Source organism: Myotis lucifugus, unplaced genomic scaffold (genome assembly GCF_000147115.1).
Source record: "Myotis lucifugus unplaced genomic scaffold, Myoluc2.0 scaffold_90, whole genome shotgun sequence".
In the NCBI taxonomy this organism is placed as follows: Eukaryota; Metazoa; Chordata; class Mammalia; order Chiroptera; family Vespertilionidae; genus Myotis; species Myotis lucifugus.
The window spans coordinates 4,344,241-4,367,524 of record NW_005871138.1 but is presented as its reverse complement, the minus strand read 5'-3'; the positions used below and the strand labels follow the sequence as shown (position 1 = coordinate 4,367,524).

The window sequence follows — 23,284 nt, the reverse complement described above, 5'->3', positions numbered from 1 at the left end:
TTTTGTTTGCTGTTTCATGTGTTTGAAAATATTTTTTAAAAATTTTAGCCTTACCCGAGGATATTTTTCCCATTGATTTCTAGAGAGTGGAAGGGAAGAAGGAGCAGGGGAAGGGGGCAGAGACAGAAACATTGACATGAGAGAGACACATCAATTGGTTGCCTCCTGCACAGGCCCCTGCTGGGACTGGGGAACCTGCAACCAAGGTACGTGCCCTTGACCAGGAATCAAACCCATAACCCTTCGGTCCACGGGCCTATGCTCTAACCACTGAGAAAACTGGCCAGGGCTGAAAATGTTTTTTATAATAAGGCAAAAAGCAAATAAAAACTGTGAGATACCATTCTTCACCCATAGATTTTTAAAAATGTTTAAAATATGTTGTGTTGGCAAGGGTGTAGGGCAATGGGCACTTTTATAGACTGTTAGTGGGGAGTATAAATTGGGACAGCCTCTTCTGAAAGAACTTTGGCAAAGACATATTCTTTGATCCAGCAATTCCATTTCTAAGAATTTATCATACAGATTATTCTCAAATATGTGCACAAATACATATGAATAAAGATGTTCACTGCAGCATTGTTTTTAATAACAAAGGATTAGAAACAGCTATATATGTCCATCAGTAGAAGTTGTTCAATTTATTATGGTGCATCTATACAATGTTGGATCTTTTAAAGTATGGGGTAGACCTGTGTTGATAAACTCTTTCCAAAATGTATTGCTAAGGAAAAAATACAATGAGCAGACCAGTGTCTATTTATCACTATATCTCTTGTGTCATTGAAGTGCCTAGTACATGGTGGGTGCACAATTAATATTTGTTGAGGGGATGAACACACACTGAGTGTGATGCTGAGTCTGGCTCCCTGGATACATCAGGTGGAAGACACAGTCAGGGGCCAGATTTTCCACCTTGATCGAATTCTAAAGCCTTATTCCCCTGAATTCACAGACATTTGAATTTTCCCTCAAGACACAGTATATCCTTCTTTGCACAATAAAACTGAACAAGACACTTTGAAAAAGAGAATTTTCTAAACGAGGTTGGCTTAATGTGGTGACTGGGACTTAGCAGAAAATGTAGCTCCAAGTTTCCTTGGCAGCCAAAGAAAAAAGAAAAACCCATGAGCCACAGAACTTTTGTTAATGGGCGGAAGGAACACCATTGATTCCTCAAGAGCCATGCTTCTCTGCCTGGAGGGTGATGTGGCCAGGGGTCCTTGGTAGTGTGACTTGGGGGAGGGGTTGGAAACTTAGAAGCTTATTTTGCCGGTGCATCTATTTGCTCAATGGTAAATAAATTACAACAATATTTATAGTAAGGGAAGAAGGGGATATTAAGGAACTTTATGTAAAGTTCTCATGAATGTTTAGGATAACCTCTGTTTCTTTGGGCTCCTCTGGTTGTGCCTCAGTCTCCTGGGGTGAAGATGTGACCTTAGACCAATGATTAACATCTCTGAGCTTCCCCTTCTTCATCTGGGAAAAATGATTATTGTGCAGATGAAATGAGATTATGCATATAAAGTATGTGGGTTGATAACTGCTTGCTGTGCTGCTGTTTAGATTAATATGTTCTCATGGTCTTATGGCTAAGAGCGTATTGGCTAAGACTTTGGAACCAGATAGCCTGAGTTAGAATCTCAACTCCACCACTTACTAGCTAGGTGACCTTGGGCAAGGTCATTTAGCTTCTTTGTACCTCAATTTCCTCCTCTGTAAAATGAAGCTATTCAGATTATTGTGAGGGCTAAATGGGTAGATGGTTGTAAAGCCTTTAGAACAGTGCCGGGATGCACAATAAACCATAGTTTGTTCTCTTCTTCTGCTCTTAGAGGTCCTTCAGGAGAAAAGTTAGAAAATAACAGCTTCAAAGAGAGACAAACTATTTCCAGACACTAATTTATAAAAGGAACGAATCTCTATAACACCAGTTCTCCTAAAGAAATATTTGCTTCTTAGAAGATCGAGGCAGAATTTGTTCACAATGGTGGAATTATCAGCAGGGGACTGACCAGATAGGAGCTACCTGGGGGGCATGGCTTCCTTCCCCCGGGGCTCCAAGCACCCTTCCACGGAGCCTGATGGAGAGGACTGGTAGCTCGTCTCTCTTGGGCCAGGGGCGGGCCACGGCAAGGAGGAGGGAAGGAGCTCCCGGGATCCCCCTAGCGCCCCCCCCACCGCCCGGTGAGTGATGACATTCACGGAGAGGGAGGGAGGGAGCTAAGGAGAGGGGCCGGCTCCACGAGGCCATGTGATGCTGAGCGAGAGAGAGCCGCGCTGCCGGAGCCTCCTTCCTTCCTCCCTCTGATCCCGGCTGTCATGGCGACCCCCAACAACCTGACCCCCACCAACTGCAGCTGGTGGCCCATCTCGGCGCTGGAGAGCGATGCAGCCAAGCCTGCGGAGGCCCCCGACGCTCCCCAAGCGGCCAGCCCCGCCCATTGGCCCAAGGAGAGCCTGGTACTGTACCACTGGACCCAGTCCTTCAGCTCCCAGAAGGTATAGCCAGAGCAAGCAGAGGAACTGTATGCGCCTGGTGGCTCCGAGGCTTGGGGGGAGGGGTTAAGGGGCCTGGGGACCTGGTGTAAGACTGGAGGGTGGAATCTGGGGTTTCCAGGCCAGAGGACAGAGGCACTGGGCTGCTCCCCCTGGAGGTGACTGGCCCTGTCTTGGGCGCCAGGAGCACCGACCCCAATTCTAGGAATATCCATCCTATTCCCCTCCCAGAAAGGCCAGATCTGTTCGAGGGTGGAGAAGAGAGACAAAGGCAAGGGGAAGGGAATGGGCACTGCTGGGAAGGCCGCCTGCTGGAGGGGCGGCTGCGGGAGGGAGGAGGAGCACTTCCTGGGGTCCGGCCTCCAGCCGGGTAGTCCCCTCACAGGCCAGGCCTCCCAGCTGCTGTCCTAGACACGACAGGCCTTTCAAGTTTCAGTTCCTCTGCCCCTCTGCACGGTTTGGGGCCTTCCTCTGCCTGGGGGTTGGGGGATCTGTCTGTAGCCCCCCATCCCCAGCCCCTTGCTTGAGAAGGAAGGAGTTAACGCATCCTCTTAGACCAGTCCAGATGTAGAGCTGTGTTTTGTTCTTAAAGGCACAGATAGCCTCTCGACCACTTCTCAGACTCAGGGGACCTAGGGGGCAGTTGGTAATACAGTCTGGTGCTGAGTTATTGGGGTTCCCGCTTCCGGGGGAGTCGGGGTGAGGGCCCAGCACTGCGCCTGTAAGACAGGAGTGCCTCTAGGGGCGTAATTTCTAACCCAGGGTGACCGTAGTGTTTGTGGGTATGGATTCAGCACCATGGTCAGGGCCCAGCATTTAGGCCCCATTGCCTGTCCCTGGAAGATCCTTTTGTTCCATTCACTCATTTCCCAGATGGAGAAACGGATTCTATAAAGAAAAAGGGCCTTGGAACCAAAAGATTTGGGTTTGAGTGTTGGTCAAGGCTCAGTTTTATATTCTGGAAAATGGGATAATAATGATAGCTACTTTAATTCCAACCCCTCTGAGGGTTGCTGAGAGGTTTGTTGAAGAGGCAGTGTGACTACTGTTCTAGAATGGCACTGTTCAAACTTGGTCGTGCATTGGAATCACTGCATGACCCTGGTTAAAGCACAGACTGCTGGGTCCCACCCCAGAGATTCTGACTCAGTAGTTCTGGCGTGGGACCCAACGTACTGCATGTCTAACAAGCTGCCAGGTGATGCTGATGAAGCCCACAGGTGAAAACTGCAATCTCACCATTCTACTCAGAAGCTTGTAGTGGCTCCCCGGGTCCCTCCGGGAAAAAGCCTGAGTCCTCATCATGGCTTCAGGCCCTATTGTAGGTCCACGGTCTCCCTTTGAGTGATCCCAGTTTAGGGTAGACTCTGAGGCCAGACAGTCTCTAGTGGGATTACCATTGTCCCCAGTAACTTGCTATGGGACTTTGGACAGGTCGCTTGTCTCTCCAAAGCCTCAGTTTTATAATCTGTAAAATGGAGCTAATGGCAGTACCTTCATCAGAGGGCTATTTTGATGGTGAAATGAGATGATGCACAAAAAGTGCTGACAGCAGTGCCTGGCGTGGAGTCAGGCTCTGTTACTAATAGGTGTTAGGATGTCGATAAAGTACTAGGTACAGGAGAGGTCACATTAACCAAGGTCCCACTGGGACTCGCCCATAAGTTTTATACATGCATGGTGAACACCTACTGTGTGCCAGGCTCTGTGTAGGTTGTTGGGGGTTTGGAGATGAATCAGCCTGATCTCCAGATGTTAGAATCTCCTCCCACCCGGAACCTCAGGAGCCAGGCCCCAGTGGTGGGAACTGGATGGGAGACAGAGGGATGGTATGAGAGCCTGGTTCAAGATTGTCCTCATCCTCTCAGAGTTTGCCCTTGTCTTGGATGTACTTGTGGGGAGCCCCTGCCAGGAGTAATAGGCCCAGGTCTGGGTCCTGCCGCGGGCCAGTCCTGACACCCAAGATGGAGCAGGTCTCCCAGAAGCCCCCTCCCAGATGTGGCAGCAGGGAACTAAATGACCTCTACCTTTGCCTTTCAAGCTCTTGGGCACTGACCCCCAGCTATGTCCATATTGCTGCACTTGACCATTTACCCCACCCCCAGGAGGCCCACAGGTGAAAACTGCAATCTCACCCTTCTGCTCCGAAGCTTGTAGTGCAGTGGTTCTCAACCTTGGCTGCACGTTAGAATCCAGAAATCAGGATTTTAAAAAGATTCCCAGGTGATTCTAATGTGCAGCCAAGGTTGAGAACCACTGTTGTAGTGGCTCCCCAGGTCCCTCCGGGAAAAAGCCCGAGTCCTCATCATGGCCTCAGGCCCTACTGTAGGATCCTAACCTTGCTGGGTCATGGACCCCTCATCAGTCAGGGGAAGCCCCTGGACCTTTCTCAGAATAATGCTTTTAACTGAATAAAATTATATACACAGGATCATTGGGTTAGAAGGGAAACCAATTGTATTGAAGTGCAGCTATTGACATATTTTTAAAACAAATTTGTTATGTAATGACATGTTTCTATATTAACCCATTATATAACACATCTAGTGGCAGGACTGATAGCAGCTGTGATACTGAAGTCGTGATAAGTGTAACTGGCACAACTGTGAAGTTATGAAGATATCTGACTCCTAGGGCTGACAATATTCCAGGCATACTCACACTACCATGCTTTATCGCCTACACTCATAACGGAAGAGAAAGCTAAATGTCAGTTTGAGATTACTGAAAATAAACATGCAATATTTCCATCCTAGTTCAAGGACTCTCTAAGTTTATTCCTAGACCCCTGGGTCTGGGAGTCTCAATTATAAGCCCCTGTGCATGGTCCTTTCTGTCCTCTTCCCCGTCCACCCTGCTCCAGCCACACTGGCCTCCTCCCACACATCCTTTTCAAACACTGCAGACATGCTCCCACCCCAGGGCCTTTGCACTGTCTGTCCCTCTGCCTGGAACAGTCTTCCCCAGATCCCTGTGTGGATCACTGCCTCACTTCATTCAAACCTTTGCTCAAAGGTCACCTTCTCAAAGAGGCTGCCCCAATGGATTACCCTATTTAAAATGATCACCTGTCTCCCTTGTACCCTGACATCCCCAATTCTTACCCTGATGTATTTTTTCTTTTTTCTGTTGCACTCACCATCTTTTAACATATCCTATCATATTAACTGCTTATCTGTCTTCTCCTGCTTATCGGTCTTCTCCCACTAGAATGCCAGCTTCCTGAGGACAGAGATCCTTGTTCACTGCTGAGTCTCACAGAGTAGGCACTTGATAAATAAGTGTTGGAAAATGAATTTATAAGCCATAGGTGTTACATTTTTTTTAAAAAAAGGTATTTGATTCTGTCAACCTAAAACTGCTTTAAAATATAAAGTTTATTAATTTAAAACCAAGGTATTTGAGATAAATAAACTAAGGCTCAGAGACTCTAAGTGTCTTTTGCAAAATCACACAGCAACTAAATGCCTGGGAAGAGACACCAATTCAACCCATCACAGTTGCCTCAGAAACAAGGGCTTGGTGAGGGGGGACAGTGCCTGACCATGACAATGAAGAGAATTTTCCCAGAGATGGCTGATGTCTGGTCACACTGAGTGGTGACCACCTAAGTCTGCTCCAGCCCCCAGGAGGCAGAGATGGCAGATGGCCTTGGCAACTGCATGCCCTTCCCCTGGGCCTGGCTTCCTCCTGCCTCCCCTCCCCTGCAGGATGGCGCATGGGCTCTGGCCTTCAACTCAGCTAAAGGAGAAAGTCTCCTTGGCCGCTTGCCCATGTGACCTGAGGCAGCTCCAAGCAGGACTGTTACGCCTCTAAAGATAGTCCCCTTCCCAGGCAGCAGCCCCACCTGGCACCCTCACTGGAATCTCAGGGCAGGACAGATGCCCTGCCAGGACAGAGGCCAAATGTCTGGACTTGCCAAGGGCAAGGGCTTGGTTTGGGTTCTGTTTCCATCCATTCAGAGGCCCCAGCTTGGCCCTGAGGCTGGATGACTGGGCGGAGCCTGACCTCCGAGGCAGGAGGATGCCAGGATAGGCCGGAAGGGAACGGGGCCGTTTGGCTTCAGCCAAACTCCAGCCTCAACCGCTCTGGGGCTTCTCCAGGGCAGTCACTGCCCATGAGCTCAAATGTACACATACACAGGCATTCTCACTCATGCATACTCACTTCTGTCCACACTAATGCACACGTGTTCATATAATACTTGAAGACTCACACTTACTGGTACACTCATCCATATACACTCATGCACACATATGCACACACAGACACACACACACATTTGCTCATTCACACAGTTGCTACTCACGCTCAGGCACACACACTAACACACCCAGACCCAACAGATACACCCCCGGGTGCTCACTCTCTGCCACGGTTCCTCCCCTTCTCAGACAGACCCAGCAGTTCCCTCCCACGGCCTGTCTCCTGCGTGGTCTGAATGTAGTGTCAGCTCCCTGCAGGGCTGCAGCCCCTTGTTTTACTGCTGAGAAAGAGGCGGCTCAGGAAGGGGCAGTGATAGCTCTAAGGTCACACAGCATTGACATGGCAGAGCCAGGGTGAGGATTTGAGAGCCTGCCTCCCAGTGCCTTCTGCAGGACCTGCTCTGGCTAAGGCAGCAAATGAATTTGTGAATGAGTGTTGAGTTTCGGTGCCAATTACCTCTCCCTCCCCACAGTTCACTAAACAGAAGGGGGTGTTCATGTTAGCTATGAGCATGGGGCATGAAGCACTCTAAGACATCAACCAGGGGTTGTGGTGTGTGTGTGTGTGTGTGTGTGTGTGTGTGTGTGTGAGTGATAACAGTGATGTTAAAAACCATATATTAACTTCCTGTCTGGGACTTTACCCACATCATCCCATCTCCACCTTGAGCCAGCCTTGAAGTGGATTACATTCCTCATTTCACAGAAACTGATCAGAGAGGTACAGTGACTTGCCCAAAGTCACACAGCAAATAAACAACAGAACCAGGTTTTAAGTCCATGTCTGTCTGCCTTCGAAACCTAGTCCAATGCAAGTAGCTAAGATACATTACCTCTACTGTATGCCAGGCACTGTTCCACAGGAACTAATCATCTAATTCTCACAACAGGCCTCTGAGGGAATTGCCATTGGGACTCCCATTGGTCAGGTGAGGAAACTGAGGCACACAGATGTAAAGCTATTTGTAAAGCCAAGTTCAGCAAGTAAGTGCTATAGGGATTTGAATTGACACAGTCTGGCACCCAGCCCAACATGACCCCATGTTGTGTCTTCTGGGTCTTTAACTCCGGACATCAGGGAGGGAGGCTGGGGATGCCCAGTTCCCAGAGCTTCCTATTGGCTGTGGGGACACTGATGCTCAGGAGGGGTGGAGGCACTTGCCATCTTTTTGCAGGGGGGCCTTGGGTAAGTCCAGCCTTCTTTCTGAGTCTCAGTCCACAGGAAGGGGACATTTGGATTAGGTGATTGCTGTTTTCCAGCTCAGAAATTTTGGGCTGGGTTAGGACATGCCCCTACTTCAAAGCTCTCCATTAGCTTCTACCAGCTCAAATGTTTGTCTGGGACCCTCTGGAGACATAGGGGAAAGGCTAAGGAGGGGGCAGATCCAGGATTCCCTGGAAGGAGCCCCCAGGGCAGAGAGCACTGGTCTGGAGGGTCAAGAACCATTGCTCGCAGGTTTAGGTCTGCCACTAAATTGCTGTGTGACTTTGGGTAAGTTACTTACTCTCTCTGGCCTTTAGTTTTCTTATCAGTAAAAATAAGGAGATAGTCTCTGCTCTGCCCTCTTCTGGGAGGCTACTATGAGCATCCAGCAACCAGATGGGAAGGTATTTGGGGACAGTAAAGGGCTCGATAGATGTTGGCAAGTTCTTTTTTTCCTCTTTTTTCCCCCTCAAATAATTTGAAAAATTTAGCTGCTGACGATAAGAATTTCTGCAAATTTCCCGGCCAACTCCACCCCTGGAGACCAGGCTGAGAATCCAATCATGATAATGATAATTGGGAATTGAGTGCCATCTATACACCAGATACTGGATTGGTACTATTAATACTTCCATTTCGCAAATAAGGAGACTGAAGCTCAGAAAGTTTAAGGAATCTGCTCAAACACAGCAGAACCAGGAATTTTATCCCCAGGTATGCCCAGCTGTGAAACCCAGCCCCATAACCACCAGGCCCTAGGCCCCTGGGAGATAGCCCCCCCTACCCAGGGGCCCAAGAATGGCCTGGAAGAAACAGTGTCCCCTCCTGTGTGTGACCTCTGACCTCCCTCCCCACATGCCCAATCCCACCTGGGCAGAGTGTCCCTGTGTGTCCACCTGCCTTCCCCGCTCTGACCCTGGCCCCTGCAGGTGCGGCTGGTGATTGCAGAGAAGGGCCTGGCATGTGAGGAGCGGGACGTGAGCCTGCCTCAGAGCGAGCACAAGGAGCCCTGGTTCATGCGGCTCAACCTAGGTGAGGAGGTGCCCGTCATCATCCATCGCGACAACATCATCAGTGACTACGACCAGATCATCGACTACGTGGAGCGCACCTTCACAGGAGGTATGGCTGCCGCCCCCACCCAGAGGCCCTGCAGGTTCAGATGGGGTCCCAGAGCCTTGGGAATCCTTTGGAAACCCACTGGAGCCATGGGCAAGGCTCAGCCTCCCCCAAGATGAATCACGGGCTCAGATACCCCTAGGAACTGCATAGCCACAGATCTCCACAACGCCCCCACTCTGGTACTACTACAGAAAAAGGGCATGGTCCAGACACCCTCCCCCTTGAAGCTCTGGGGCTATAGCTTCCTTCCTCAAGAACTCTAGAGTCACAGGCATGGCCACAGACCCTTGGGATCCCCTCTGGCATGAACAGTCCCCACAGTCAGGGTAGAGATCTTCCAAGGATGCCAGGGCACCAGCAGGCCCAGCCCCCTGAAACCTATAAGCATAGTCAGGGCCGTGGACTCCCAGGAAGCCCACAGACATGGGCCCAGATATCCCAGAACCTTGCAGACAAGAATAGGGCTGACACCCCAGAACCCCATAGAATCCTATGTCCCCTACCCTCCCTCCCTCTGGCCTTCCTTCGGTTCAGGAGCTCACAGCCCGCAGCGGAGGCTGCAAACAGCAGCTGAGAGGGGATCAGGGCCCAGACACGCAGTTTAAAAAGAATATGAATTAGTTGCCAACATTTAAAAATCAAGGAGATCCAATCGATGTGTTTTCTCTCACATTGATATTTCTCTGTCTTTCCCTCTCTCTTCTACTCTCTCTAAAAGTCAATGGAAAAATATCCTCAAGAGCATTAACAATAAAAATCAAAGAAAGTTACATTTTAAACATCCAGGTTTCCAGCTTCTGTTGAAGGCTGGCAGTAAGGAGCCCAGGCTCCTGCCTGTCCCTCAGAGGACAGCTTGGAGGTCTCCAGTGAGGAGGGGTGGTGGACCGGACCATTAGGATCCCCTATCAACTGGATGAGGACTGTATCTCAAGGAGTCCGGGAAAGGGTGTGGGCCGGGGACCTCTGGGCCACAACATTTTGGATTTCCAGGATCCTGGGGTTGGAAGTTGGGGTGCCATATGTTGGCCTTTCTGAATCAGGGGCAGGTGGCCGAGTCGGGCCTCATGCCCCTGGTCCAGCCCTGGCTGTGTCTCGCAGAGCACGTGGTAGCCCTGATGCCCGAGGCGGGCAGCCCACAGCACGCACGGGTGCTGCAGTACCGCGAGCTGCTGGACTCACTGCCCATGGACGCCTACACACACGGCTGCATCCTGCACCCCGAGCTCACCACCGACTCCATGATCCCCAAGTACGCTACGGCTGAGATCCGCAGTGAGTGCCCGGGGCAGGTGCACCAGCCCCTTGCTGACCCCCTTCCTTGCCCGCCTGTTCCCTTTCAATGGGAGTCCTCCTCCTCTTGCTCTCACTGGTGTATCTTACTCTCCTTTTCCCTCCTTCTCTCCTCTCTCTGTCCCTTTCTGTCTCAGTTAATCTCTCTGGGTCTCTCTCTCTCTCACTCGTTTTCTCTACAACGTCTCTCTGGCCTTCCATCTCATTCACCCTGTATTACACTGAATGTCTCTCCCTCTCTTGCAGTCTCTGTCTCTCATTCCCATCTCCTGCCCCCTACTCTTGTCCTGCCATCCCATACAGAGGCTACAAGGCTGTTTATCTCTCTAGAATCTTGTCTTGTTCATGGGGAATTGGGCACCTCCCCACAGGAGTCCCAGCCCCAGACACCTAGGGTTGGGGCCCAGGGAGGTCAGGGCTATAGTTGGTGGCCCAGCATTGAGTGACATCAGTGTTGGCACCACCAAGGAAGGCTGCCCAGATATGGCAAGGCCCCCTATAGGGTTTCTGATTTCTAATTCAAGCATCACCCATGTGCTGGTAGCCTGGACATGCCCATGGCCTAGTTCATCCTTTTGTTTCCAGCATCCAGTAAATGGGGGTTAGATGAAATCAGAGTATCCATCAACAAGTGTTTACAGACTTTTGTCCAGGCTCTGTGCAGAAACCATGGGGTCCTACAGACAGACAAAGCATGATAATTCGAAGTAGATGATAGGTGCCCAGTAATGGTCACCCCCTCTGAAAGAAATGTTTAATGTTTAAAGGTGGGAAGGGGGCAGATTGTGGAACTCAAGCTCATCTTTGAACAAGACTCAGGATTTATCTATATTGTCCCATCCCCATTCAATCAAAAATATTTATGAGGTTTTTTATTACCCAAACCCTGGGCCGGGGGCTTGGGACAGATGAGGACAGACATAGCTTCTATCATCCCAGGGTAGCAGTTCCATGGAAGCAGAAAGACAAATGACCAGGTAATTATACCCTTTCCTGGACTCCTTAGTGTGAGATAAGTAAATTTGAACAACTTCTCCAGGACAGTCTGGCCCTTTATATCAAACATAGAAAGGACCAGACCTTGGAGATTATCCTGCAGTTACATTTGGGTGTGTGCGCCAAGAAGTATGTACATGGATATTCATTGCAGTATAGGAAGTGCTCGCAAGAGGATGGAAGTAACCCAGTTGTCCATGAGTTGGGAACTGGGTAAATAAATTCTAGACCTCTCACACAATAGAATACTGTGCAGCTGTTTAAAAAAATAAAGAAGCATATGGAATGCTAAGATGTATTAGAGAGTAGGAAAAAAAGTGAAGGGGAAAAAAACATCAGTGTGCTATTTAGCATATTTAGAAAGAGGTTAAATTAGATGCACAAGTGCTTGCAAAGCAAGGAGTATTTCTGGAAGGATGTATGAGAAGCTGCCAGTAGTGCTTGCTTTGGGGGAGTGGAAATAAGGGACTACAGAATGAGAGGAGAGTTACTCTTCACACAACATTCTTTAATGTTGTTTGAATTTTTAAACAAGTATGTATGCATAATCTGTTCAAAACCAAACTGTTTGCTAAGGAGGCTGTGGGAACATAGAAGATGCCCATCCCAACCTCTGGGGTCATGGAGGATTCTGAAATGCAGCAATGTCTAGGGATGACCCACATCCAAGGATAAGTTAAAAGGGGAAGGAGAAGGAGAGTCCTTTCAGATTCAAGGGTAGGAGAGGGCATGGTGTGTTCTGGGGACCGAAGGAAGTTCAATGTGGTTGAAGTATAGCCCAAGGGTGATAGTGTGAGTCTGGGGAGCAGGTCTGGCAGAACTGGAATTTTATCCAAAGAGCAGTGAGTGGAGAAACAGTGATGGGAAGTGACATGATTGGATCTGCATTTTACAAAGATCACCCAACTGAGAATGGGCAGAGCAGTCAGGAGGTCCTGACTGTCAGCTAGGTGAGCAATGATAGTGGCCTGGACTAGACAGAGGTAGTCCCTAAGTGTTTCTGGAGGCTGGAGGTGCTCCCCCTTCCTACTCTGGGCCATTTGGAGGTACCTGGAAGGCAGTGGGGGTCCAGAGCAGGCCAAGCCTGCTTCCTCCTTTGAAGAGGCTGAAAGGATCCCAGGGCTCCAGCCCAGCTGGAGAGGGGTGGAGAGACCTCACAGGATACAAAAGTCCAAGGTCTTCCCTTGGCCTGGTCTGTCCCCCTGGTGTCTGAAGAGAGCCATAGGGCAACCCCAGTGACTAGTAAGAGAGAAAATGCTGTACTTGACCTTCAAATTCATAAAACATCAATGAGGCTTAATATAGCCCCAAAGTGGAAAGATCTTGGAATGTGTTTATTGGGTTTTTATCAGGCCAGGAGATAGGGTAGTGAATGGAGAAATCTCAGAAGTCAGAAATTTAACAACTTTTGTACCCGTTTACTTAATCATTTCATTCATTCATTCATTCCTTTATTCATTCAACACTCACTGAGCTCTTTCTGTGCCAGGTCTGTTCTGGGTTTTAAGAGAACAGAGATAAATCTGACATAGCCACTTCTTTCCAGAAGCTCAGATTCTAGTGGGAGACACAAACATCCAGAGATAAGTACATGAGCATCAAATCTCCATGTGCAGCAGGACAGGTTGTGCACTGCACAATCCAGGGGGCACTTTTCTCATAGACGACAGTGTGAATGGAATTGTGCGTGGCAGCTCTGAGTAGTGTGTCTGCATTCTCTGGCAGACACCTGCACCATGTACACTGGATGACTAAGGCACTGAGTGATCAGTTTTCCTAGAAGATCAGGAAAGGCTTCATGGAAGAGGTGGTCTTATGCTGTATCTGGAAGGGGATTTTCAGGAATACAGAAGACTATTCTGGGAGGAAGAAGAATGTGAGCAATGGCCTGGAGGTTTGAAATGGTCAGGCACATTCAGGAAATGTTAAGTATTTACTAGTAGAGTGGCTAAAATGTTACCATCTGGAGATAGGGACAGTTGGGGGAGCTCAGTGAAAGATGGAGTCAATGTGGGGAGAAGAAGTGGATCCTGCTGGGTCTTTTAAGACCAGTTGAGGAGCTTGGACATTATCTGAGGGCAGTGAGGAGCCTGGGACAGATTTTAAGTAGGTGGCATGATCAAATGTGTTTTGAGGAAGATGTCTCTGCCAGAGTGGGAATTAGAAACATCGATGAGAGAGAAACATCGATCAGCTGCCTCCTGCACATCTCCCACTGGGGATGTGCCCGCAAACCAGGTACATACCCTTGACCGGAATCGAACCTGGGACCTTTCAGTCCGCAGGCCGACGCTCTAGCCACTGAGCCAAACCGGTTTCGGCCTGGGGCGGGTTTTAAGTAGGGAGTGGCATGATCAAATGTGTTTTGAGGAAGATGTCTCTGTCAGAGTGGGAAAGGGCTTAGAGTGGAGAAAGTGCAGGTGACGGGTAAATCATAATCATCCAAGCAACAGATTAACAGGGATAGTGAAAAGATTGAAAGGGAGAAGGTAAGTATGAAAAATATTAAGGTGAAGAATCAACAGGACCTGGGGCTGATTTGGTGTGGGGAGGAGGGAGACGGAGGGATTGAGGACAATCCTTAGGCATCTGGCTTTGCTTAGTGTGGTGGGGATGCTGCAATCTGGGGAGAATGCAGGGAAGATGATGAGATAGGTCGGGCCAGGATGTCTTCAAGAAGCCCAAGGATATCCAAATTGAGTTGGGGCCCAGGGGAGGGGGCAGAGCAGGATTGGGGTGCCACCACGTGCTTGATCTACCATGTCCAAGACTTATTGACCAAGAATTCCAGAGAATCCTGCCCCAATAAGGGAACAGAACCCAAGATCTTATCCCACTTAATATTTCCACCTCCTCTTGTAAAACCCATAGTTCATAGTTTACACTTTCAAAGTTAAAAATTTTCAAAGTTAGATTATAGGACACTACCTTTCTCCCATTAAGGATAATTCTCAAGATGCTGGCTTGAATTCCCATCATTGACCTACTTTCTTTCACCCTTGCCTTTTTGGCATCAAGGTCAGTTTTCCAAGGAAAGATGGGTCATCGAGTCCCTAAATCTTCCGGGAAGTTGCCTCACCACAGGTGGAAGTTTCAAGACACCAAAAGTCTCTTACAGTTTTTCTTGAAATAAACAAGTTTTTCCTTGTGGGGGTGCAATGAATGAACACTAGACCAAGAATCAGGCAGACCCATGTTCAAAACATGCTTGTTATTCATGTGTGCGGAACATTATTTAGCCCCTCAGAACCTGTTTCCTCACTACAGAAGGGGTTTGGGGGACACACTGAAGTAGGAGTTTTTCCAAGTTTAGCATTATATTCATGCCTGACAAACTCCTGCTCATCCCCAAGAATAGAGTGGCCTCCTCAGTGAGGTTTCTTGACGCCTGTCCCCCAGGCAGATGGCTCTTTGGGTCCCACAGCATTCTGTCCACTCTTCATTACAGATTGACCATGCTGTTTTATAGGGGTTTCTTTAGATGTCTGTCTCTCCCACTATCCTGAGCCTACGGCAGGATGGCATCTCACCCATCCCTATGTTCAGCCCGTTGTGCCTACCAAGTGTTGACTGTTGATGTTGTTACTTCCCAGACCAATGTTTGCATGGGACCTATTCCAAGTCTGTGGGGGAAGGGATGGGGTACACTGAGTAACAGAAGGACAGGACCTTTCCTATTCTTTCCCCAGGACATTTAGCCAACGCCACCACGGACCTCATGAAATTGGACCATGAAGAGGAGCCCCAGCTCTCTGAGCCCTATCTTTCTAAACAGAAGAAGCTCATGGTGAGTGCCTCCGGCCCTGCTCATTCCTCTTTCCCACCATCTTTTCCATGGAAAAGAACAACTGGGAGAAGCTGGTCCTAGGTAGAGGATCAGTTGGTGACATGAAATGGGAAATCCATTGTTTGCTTTTCCAGTCCTGTCTCCTCTGTCATTTACTGGCTATTTGACCTTGGGCAAGCCACTCTCCTCCTGGAGCCTCAGTTTCCTCGTGTGTTGGGTGTGTTCTTAATAGCAGAGCCTGCACTGGACAGAGGTTCTTGGGTGTTGAGGGAGTGTTCTGAGGAGAACCCAGAAGGATGGGAGGGATGGAAAAGAGGAAAGGACCAAGTTCATCTATTTCCACAGGGAGCTCTGGAGCACAAATGGCACCACAAGGTCAATCCCCCTTGAGGCCAGGGGCCAGCCTTTTATACCCTTATATCAATCAGCCATTGGCTACAGATTGCCTGGCAAGGGGTTGAAGGGTTGAAAGGATGTGGGATAACCTTCCAAGTATTTCTGGGCACCTCCTCATTGGCCAAGAGCAGTTCTCTGGAGAAGGGTCAGCTATGAGCCACTATCAACCAACCTTCATAGCAGCTGGTATATGAGAGTACCAGCCCACGAAAGGGATCTGGGCAGGACAGCCAAGCTTACAGGAATATTGTGAGCTCCAGCTGAGGGTGCTATGATAACAGTGGGCATCCTATACTCTCGAGGGGATATTTGGAGATTGGATTTGCAGAGCTGGTCATCCCAGCTCTATTGAGGCCAACTCAGCTTCTCTGGCTCCTGCCTACCCTGCTCCTAGGCCAAGATCCTGGAGCATGATGATGTGAGTTACCTGAAGAAGATCCTTGGGGAGCTGGCCATGGTGCTGGACCAGATAGAAGCCGAGCTGGAGAAGAGGAAACTTGAGAATGAGGGTGGGTACCAGCTCTGGCTAAGGTGGGTGCTGCTGCCCATCCACCCTTCCCCACCCTGACCTTGACCAGTCCAGCTTCTTTTTTTCCCAAAGATCTCAGAGGACCCCCTCCCAGGGTTAGGATCATGGGCCATGAGTCAGGCAGACCTAGGTTTAAGTCTTAGCTTGGCTACTTACTGTTGAGTGACCATGGTTCAGGTACTTCACCTCCCTGGATCTCAGTTTCCACATGTAAAATGAGGATAATAATAAGACCTACCTAAGAGAGATGATGAGAAATTACATAAAATAATACACGTAGAGTGCTTAGATCACTTAGCACACGGTAGGTATTTAATAAAGGTTGGTGAAGATGATGATGGTGATGGTGATAGTGATGGTGACTTTTCCCCTGATCAGATATGAATATTATGGCTTCTTTGTGCTGCAGCCAGACATCCAGGCTTGCCCAGACTCTCTGACCTTGACTCTTTCTGTTCTCAAGTGGCTCTCTTCTCTGGATCCTGAGCAGACCAGCTTCATTCCCACCTCCATACCTTTGCTTCTGCAGTACTTCCAGCCTGGAGGACCCTATCCACCCTCTCCTTTTTCCTCTTACATAACATCTTTGCCACAGCTCTTCTTCAGATTTTATTCTGGACCTTCCCGTTGCTCTCTTTTAGACAGACTTAGTCTTCTCTATTCAACTATGCAGTTTATGGAGCCTGTGCAATAGGTGCTGCTACAGTTATAGCTACACACACACACACACACACACACACACACACACACACACACTTCTACTTGGAGCACAGTTACCTAGAAGATAAGTTTAGAGTCAGACAGGTTTGAGTTAGAGTTCCAGCTTTGCTGCCTGTACTGTGTGACTTGGACAGGTTATTTTCCCTATTGGAGCCTCAGTCTCCTCACCTGTAAAATGGGATGATAAAAATGCAACTTATGTTAACCCCACCTAGTTGGACTCTTGTAAAAAGTAAAAGCACACAGTAAAGTGCCGGGAGCATAGTAGTTTAAGAACATATGACAGCTAAAGATGTGTACAGTCTCCAGATGAGAAAACTAACGCTCAGAGAAGTGAAGTGACTTGTTCAGGGTGACTTGCACATAGCTTTTAAACAGCATAGTTAGGGCAAGCACAGGTTCCCTCTTAATGGGTCCAGTGTTCTTCCAGCATCTCACAACTGAGGCCTTGAGCACAAAGCACACACAGGTCCCTAAAGTCCTCAACAGGGACATTGTCATGTGTAATGAAGCCAGCTGCCTTAAATCCCCTCTAGAAAAAAGTATGGTATGGCTAAGAGAGGGAAATAATACATCCCTCCAGGAGGAAGTTTTTCAGTTCTGTCAGAGAGGGTGCTGAGGGAGCCAGGACAGAAGAGTGCTTAGGGGCAAAGCCCCAGCTCTGCCATTCTCACTGGGTGACCTTAATTCTCAGGTGTATTTCATATATTTATCCGTTAATTTGCTAGGGCTGCCATCACAAAATACCACAGACTGCATGGCTTAAACAACAGACCTACTTATTTTCTCACGAACCTGGAGCTAGAAGTCTAAGATCAAGGTGTTGGTTTCTTCTGGGGTTCGGTTTCTTTTGAGGCCTCTCTCCTGGGCTTACAGATGGCTGCATCTTGCTGTGTCTTCACATGGTCTTTCCTCTGTGGACGTGCCCCTGGTGTCTGCACAGCAAAATGTCCTCCTCTTATGAGGACCCCAGCCAGATTGGACTAGGACCCACCCTAACAGCCTCATTTTAACTTCTTTATTTTATTTTTATTTATTGATTTTAGGGAGAGAGAGGAAGAGGGAGAGAGAGAAAGAAAGGGAGAAATCTCAATTTGTTGTTCCACTTACTTATGCATTCATTGGTTGATACTTGTATGTGCCCTAACCCGGGATTGAACTCACAACCTTGGCATATCGGGATGACGCTCTAACCAACTGAGCTACCCAGCCAGGGCAAACTTACTGCTTTAAAGACTCTTTCTCCAAATACAGTCACTGTCCGAGATCCTGGGGGGTTAAAACTTCAATATATGAATTCTGGAGGGACACAATTCAGCCCATAATGATTTATGTATTTAACAACACTTACTGTGTGCCAGGCACTGTTTTAAGTGTTTCACATATTTCAACTTATTTAATCCCATAATAACTCTAGAAGGTATGTAATATGAGTAACCCCATTTAACAGATGAAAAAATTAAGGCACAGAGAGGTTCAATAATCTCCCAAGGTTACACAGATAGAAGTGGTGGAGGCTGGATTCAAACACTGGCTCCTTGAGTCATTCTTAAGCACTAGTTCTGGCTCCTCTTCTGTTCTGTAAAAGGGTGTTAAATGAGCACCTACTTCACAGGGGTGTTGTGAGAATCAGTGAGAAAATGCATGTAAGGGGCTCAGCACATTGCCTGGCACATGGCATTAAAAGTGTCTGCAAATATTAGCTGCTGTTATGATCAAGGGAGACATGGAGTGTGACCTAGATGGAGGCCAGAGTTGACGGTCCTGGAGAATAGCTGCAGACACATTCCTCAGGTGGTCCTAGCCTGTGAGCCTCCTGCCCTCACTTTCTGTTTTTGTCCTGAGGTCTTCCAAGAGCAGGCAGCATTGCACTGTCCGATAGCCAGATGAATGGGATTGTTTGAGATGGAGAGGTGTGGGCAGTCCTTGTGTCCCTCCAGGCTGAGGGAGGTAGCAGAGGCCCAGGGGGGTGGCTATCAGTTTTAACGGTCAGACTGGCTGGGCCCACATGGTCTCTGGTGCTCAGTCACCTACCAGGGCACCTCCAAACCTCCACTTCTCTCTGTGTGGGGAAGAGGTATTGTAATGTCATAGTTAAGACCCATAGATGGAGCCAGCTACTGAGTCCTGATATGGACAAGGGGGACCAAGTGTTCACTTTGAGACACAGTAAGTTTGAGATGCCTTTTAGACACCCAAGGGGGTATCACATAAGCCATTGGATATTCTAGTATCACTTTAAAAGGAGAAGTCAGAATTTAGAGATAAAGATTTATAAGTCTTTAGCATATATGTGGTGCTTAAAGCCACAGAATTGAATGATTTCATTTAGGAGAGAGTGGAGACAAAGAGGGGGATCAAGAACTGCTGTATTAGTTATCTACTACTGCATAACAAATTGCTCCTGGACTCAGTAGCTTAAACAGAAAGCACTTCTTATATCACACACGGGTCAGGAATTTAGAGCAGCTTAGCTGGGTGGTCTAATTAAGGTTGTATAATGCAGGCTGTAGTCAAGCTGTTGGTTGGGGCTCTGGTCATTTGAGCTGGAGGATTGGCTTCTAAGATGGCTCGTTCTTAGGGTTCCTAACTAGATGTCTCAGTTCCCCACTGGCTATTGGCAGGAGACCTCAGCTCCTCACCACGTGGGCATCTCGATAGGGCTGCTTGAGTTTCTTTGCAACATGGCAGCTGGCTTTCTCCTGAACAAGTGATCTGTGGGAGGGAGAAGCAGCAGAAGCCACAGTTCCTTCATGGCCTACCATTGGGAGTCACTGTCACTTCTGCCACATTCCATTCCTTAGTACAAGTCATGAAATGCAGCCCGTAGTCCTGGGGAGGACAATCAATCTGTGGACACATTTTAAAACTCCATGCCTGCCCTGAGGTTCCCTCACATTCAGAGAGGCGTAGGGGCAGAGGAACAGGCAAAATCGACTGACATGGAGTGGCCAGTGAGGTAGGAGGAGCCTGTGTCATAGGCTCTCATAAAGGGTCTGAGAGGCAGAGTAAACCAAGGATAGCAAAGTGCCCCTGGATTTGGTTCCATGGCTTTGGTGGTGACCCTACCAAGAGCAGTTTCACTGAACTCGGGACAAAAGACTGAAGAGTGAGTGGGAGGAAGTGTGGCCAAGTGGAGACAACTCTTTTGAGAAGTTTATCTGTAGAAGGGAATAGAGAAATGGGGTGGGGGCTGAAGAAGTGTTCGGGGCAAAGGGAGCAATTTTTTCTTTTATAGTAGATACAAGGTGTGTTTTCAGGATGGCAGAAATGACCCAGTGAAAGGAGAAGGATGCAGGACCAACGATGCAAAGTCCATGAAAGGACAGAAGAGGTGTGGTCCAGGCAGGACCCCATAGGACACAGGGTGACCCCAAATTGGTCATTGAGGAGGCTTATTATAGGGTCTGTTTATAAATATGTGGGCAGGATTTAGGGAAACCACAAGGAAAAGCGTGGTATCCTGGGCCTGAGGTCGTGAGAGGTGGGAGCAGTGTCAGGAACTGGACAGACAGACTGCATAGCGAGGGCCACCTGACAGAAGCTGTAGCTTTCATTCTAGGGACGCAGCCAGTCGACAGTGACCTGCAGAGAGGAAACCGAGGGATGTAAGACTCTGACCTCACTCTCACCACCGTCCTCCCTCCTGCCACTGCTCCCCATTGGCGGAACCCCCTGGAACCAGAGTCATTCTTCAGGGGCACGAAGCAGCAAGGAGAAGGGAGGAGAGTAGATCCACATGCTAGATTTTCCTCCCAACTTACAAAAACACTCTTGACCTGTGTCAGATTATTAGTGTATCCTCTCCATTACAGCAAAATTCCTTGAATGAGTGACTTTGCTTACCGTCTCCAATTCTTCTCCTCCCTTTCTCACTTGAACTCCTTCCAACCAGGCTTTCACTGTCAGCATCTACTCCAGCTGCTCTTGTCAAGGTCACCAGCTGCCAAATATAATCTCCATTCTCAGGCCTCCTCTTACTTGACCTCTCCACAGCATCTGAACACAGCTGAGTATTCCCTTCTCCTTGGAACACTTTCTTATCTTGGCTTCCACGACACTACACACTAGTGGGCCTCTCGCACCTCCCAGGCCACTCCTTCTCATGCTTCTTCAATGGTTTCTCCTGTTTCCCAGTATCTAAATCTTTTTTTTTTAAATATATTTTATTGATTATTCACAGAGAGGAAGAGCAAGGGATAGAGAGTTAGAAACATCGATGAGAGAGAAACATCGATCAGCTGCCTCTTGCACACCTCCTACTGGGGATGTGCCCGCAACCAAGGTACATGCCCTTGGCCGGAATCGAACCTGGGACCTTTCAGTCCGCAGGCCGACGCTCTATCCACTGAGCCAAACCGGTCAGGGCAGTATCTAAATCTTGAAGCCACAGAGTTCAGTGCTTGCACTTAAAAATTCAGTTGATTTAAAGAAAAAATTGATAGGGATAGTAAAAGGATGCGGCAAAATCATTAAAGTTGTGTAGGAGTGAATGACCCTGGGGAAACACCATGGCAGGCGGACAAACATCAAAGGAGTCAAGGAGAGAGGAGCGAGTGCATGGGGTTGAAAAGCTGATCCCTCCTGCCCCCACCTCCTCTCTCTTCCACTCTAGGACAGAAATGTGAGCTGTGGCTCTGCGGCTGTGCCTTCACTCTCGCCGACGTCCTTCTGGGAGCCACCCTGCACCGCCTCAAGTTCCTGGGACTGTCCAAGAAATACTGGGAGGACGGCAGCCGGCCCAACCTGCAGTCCTTTTTTGAGAGGGTCCAGAAGCGCTTTGCCTTCCGGAAAGTTCTCGGCGACATTCATACCACCTTGCTATCGGCCGTCATCCCCAATGCATTCCGGCTGGTCAAGCGGAAACCGCCATCTTTCTTTGGGGCCTCCTTCCTCATGGGCTCCCTGGGCGGGATGGGCTATTTTGCCTACTGGTACCTCAAGAAAAAATACATCTAGAGCTGAGCCAGGCCTGGGCTTGGTGTCTGACTGTCAGTGTCTCTGTGCTGTGTGATTCCCAATGAGCTCTCAGTAATGCACTGTCTCATGAACACTTGAACAGCCCCTTCCCCACCCCTTGTTCGGAGTAATTCTATTGTCAGTGTGAAAACATTCCATAGTTTAGAAGTAGACGTTGCCAATGCCGTGAGTTGAAGCCACGGCTCTACTGAAGGAGAGAAAGAGTGAGAGAGAGAACAGAAACAAAGCACGAATGCCTTTTCTTTTGATTCAAGGTCTCAAGATGGAACTGTGGGGACTGGTTAGGATCTGAGGTGAGTCCCAGGCCATTTCACCCATCAGGGCCCAGATTCTGGGAGGTGCTGGGGGCTCAGAGGGCCTGACCCCTCGCCTCCCCTTCCCTCTTGCCCAGGGAACTTTCCACAGGACAAAGCCAACATCAAGACTCAACTCTTCTAAGTGGTACCTCTGGGTGGGGCTAGAGACCCGGAGACTCCATGGGAGGCCCGTGAAGATCGGAAGGGACTTCATTCTTCTCCTGGACATGGACTGAGACAGCAGTGGCTCAAGCCAAGGCAGTGGCACCCAACCACCAAACCAGGACTAGGACGGACACCATGAGCACACCCTCATTCCCCTCCTGCTGTGGCCAGTGAGTTTGGTTTGGCACTCTACCAGTAATCCCTGAAGGCAGCATCCATCATCCTCTTCCCACCTGGAGCTGATTTTTCCCATCATGTGAGGTGGACTTTCAGCAAAAGCCAAGTTCACAGTCTTAGAAGGTCAGTCCGGCCCGAGTGCAGGGGTGGGTCTGGAGGTAGATGAACCTCAAGTCCCTCTCCTAGCCTCTGCCAAAGCCATCTCCTTTAATTCCCACCTGTCCCATCACTTGTGGGGTGCCTCGCATGCCCCACCATGCCACACAGGGGGATCTCCTCACCTATGCTGCCCACCTGGTCGTCTCACTTTCCTGTGCCTTTTGCATGTTGGGAGAAGGTCTGAGTGTCACTGCCATTCATGCTTAGAAACCACTGAAAGCCCCCAATAAAGCATCCAGGAGAAGCAGTTGCTTTTCATTTGTAAACCTGTGTTGTCCATCTAGCTCTCATTTCCAAAGGCTGGGATCAGAGGGGTGGAGACACAAGATTCAGCATCCGTGAGTTCAGGTTTCAAGTTGATGAGTGTAGGGATGGCTCCTGGATAGACTTTGCAAAGTTCTGCTCTTGACATAAACCCACCTCACTTGGACAGTGCTTCACAGTTTACAGAGCATGCTCACAGACACTTGCTTATGTACATGGACTGTCAGGGGGCTCCCAAGGCACATGTCCTCACAATTACCCAGAGAAAAATGTGTTCAAATGCCCCAAGATCCTTAAACCAGAGGTATAATTTGTGGAACATAAGGCATAGTTTTATTTATTTTATTAAAATGTATAAGAATTTTTTTCCATCAAGATGAAAAGAAAAAAATAGCCAGGGCCAACATTTAGATACTTGAGGCATTATCTAACACTGTCCACCCCTTGGCTACTTAAACATCCACGCAGACCCTCCCACTCATAATTAAACTC

At 48.7% G+C, this 23,284-nt stretch overlaps 1 protein-coding gene across 3 annotated transcripts in view; it reads left to right on the top strand.

The window, feature by feature from the left end:
• The window catches only part of GDAP1L1 (ganglioside induced differentiation associated protein 1 like 1), a 37,752-nt gene extending 14,958 nt beyond the window's left edge, over positions 1 to 22,794 (top strand). For 2 of the 3 annotated variants that reach the window (XM_023756256.1, XM_023756255.1), the window contains 5 exons: positions 8,841 to 9,033; positions 10,132 to 10,305; positions 15,009 to 15,106; positions 15,897 to 16,011; positions 21,367 to 22,794. In XM_023756256.1, the coding sequence (XP_023612024.1) occupies positions 8,928 to 9,033; positions 10,132 to 10,305; positions 15,009 to 15,106; positions 15,897 to 16,011; positions 21,367 to 21,710 (837 nt within the window). In that variant the 5' untranslated portion in view covers positions 8,841 to 8,927 and the 3' untranslated portion in view covers positions 21,711 to 22,794. Of the gene's footprint in view, positions 1 to 2,265; positions 2,506 to 8,840; positions 9,034 to 10,131; positions 10,306 to 15,008; positions 15,107 to 15,896; positions 16,012 to 21,366 lie in introns of those variants that run through there. The other variant, XM_006091427.3, reaches the window with a different exon arrangement.
• Positions 22,795 to 23,284: the final 490 nt, after the last annotated feature.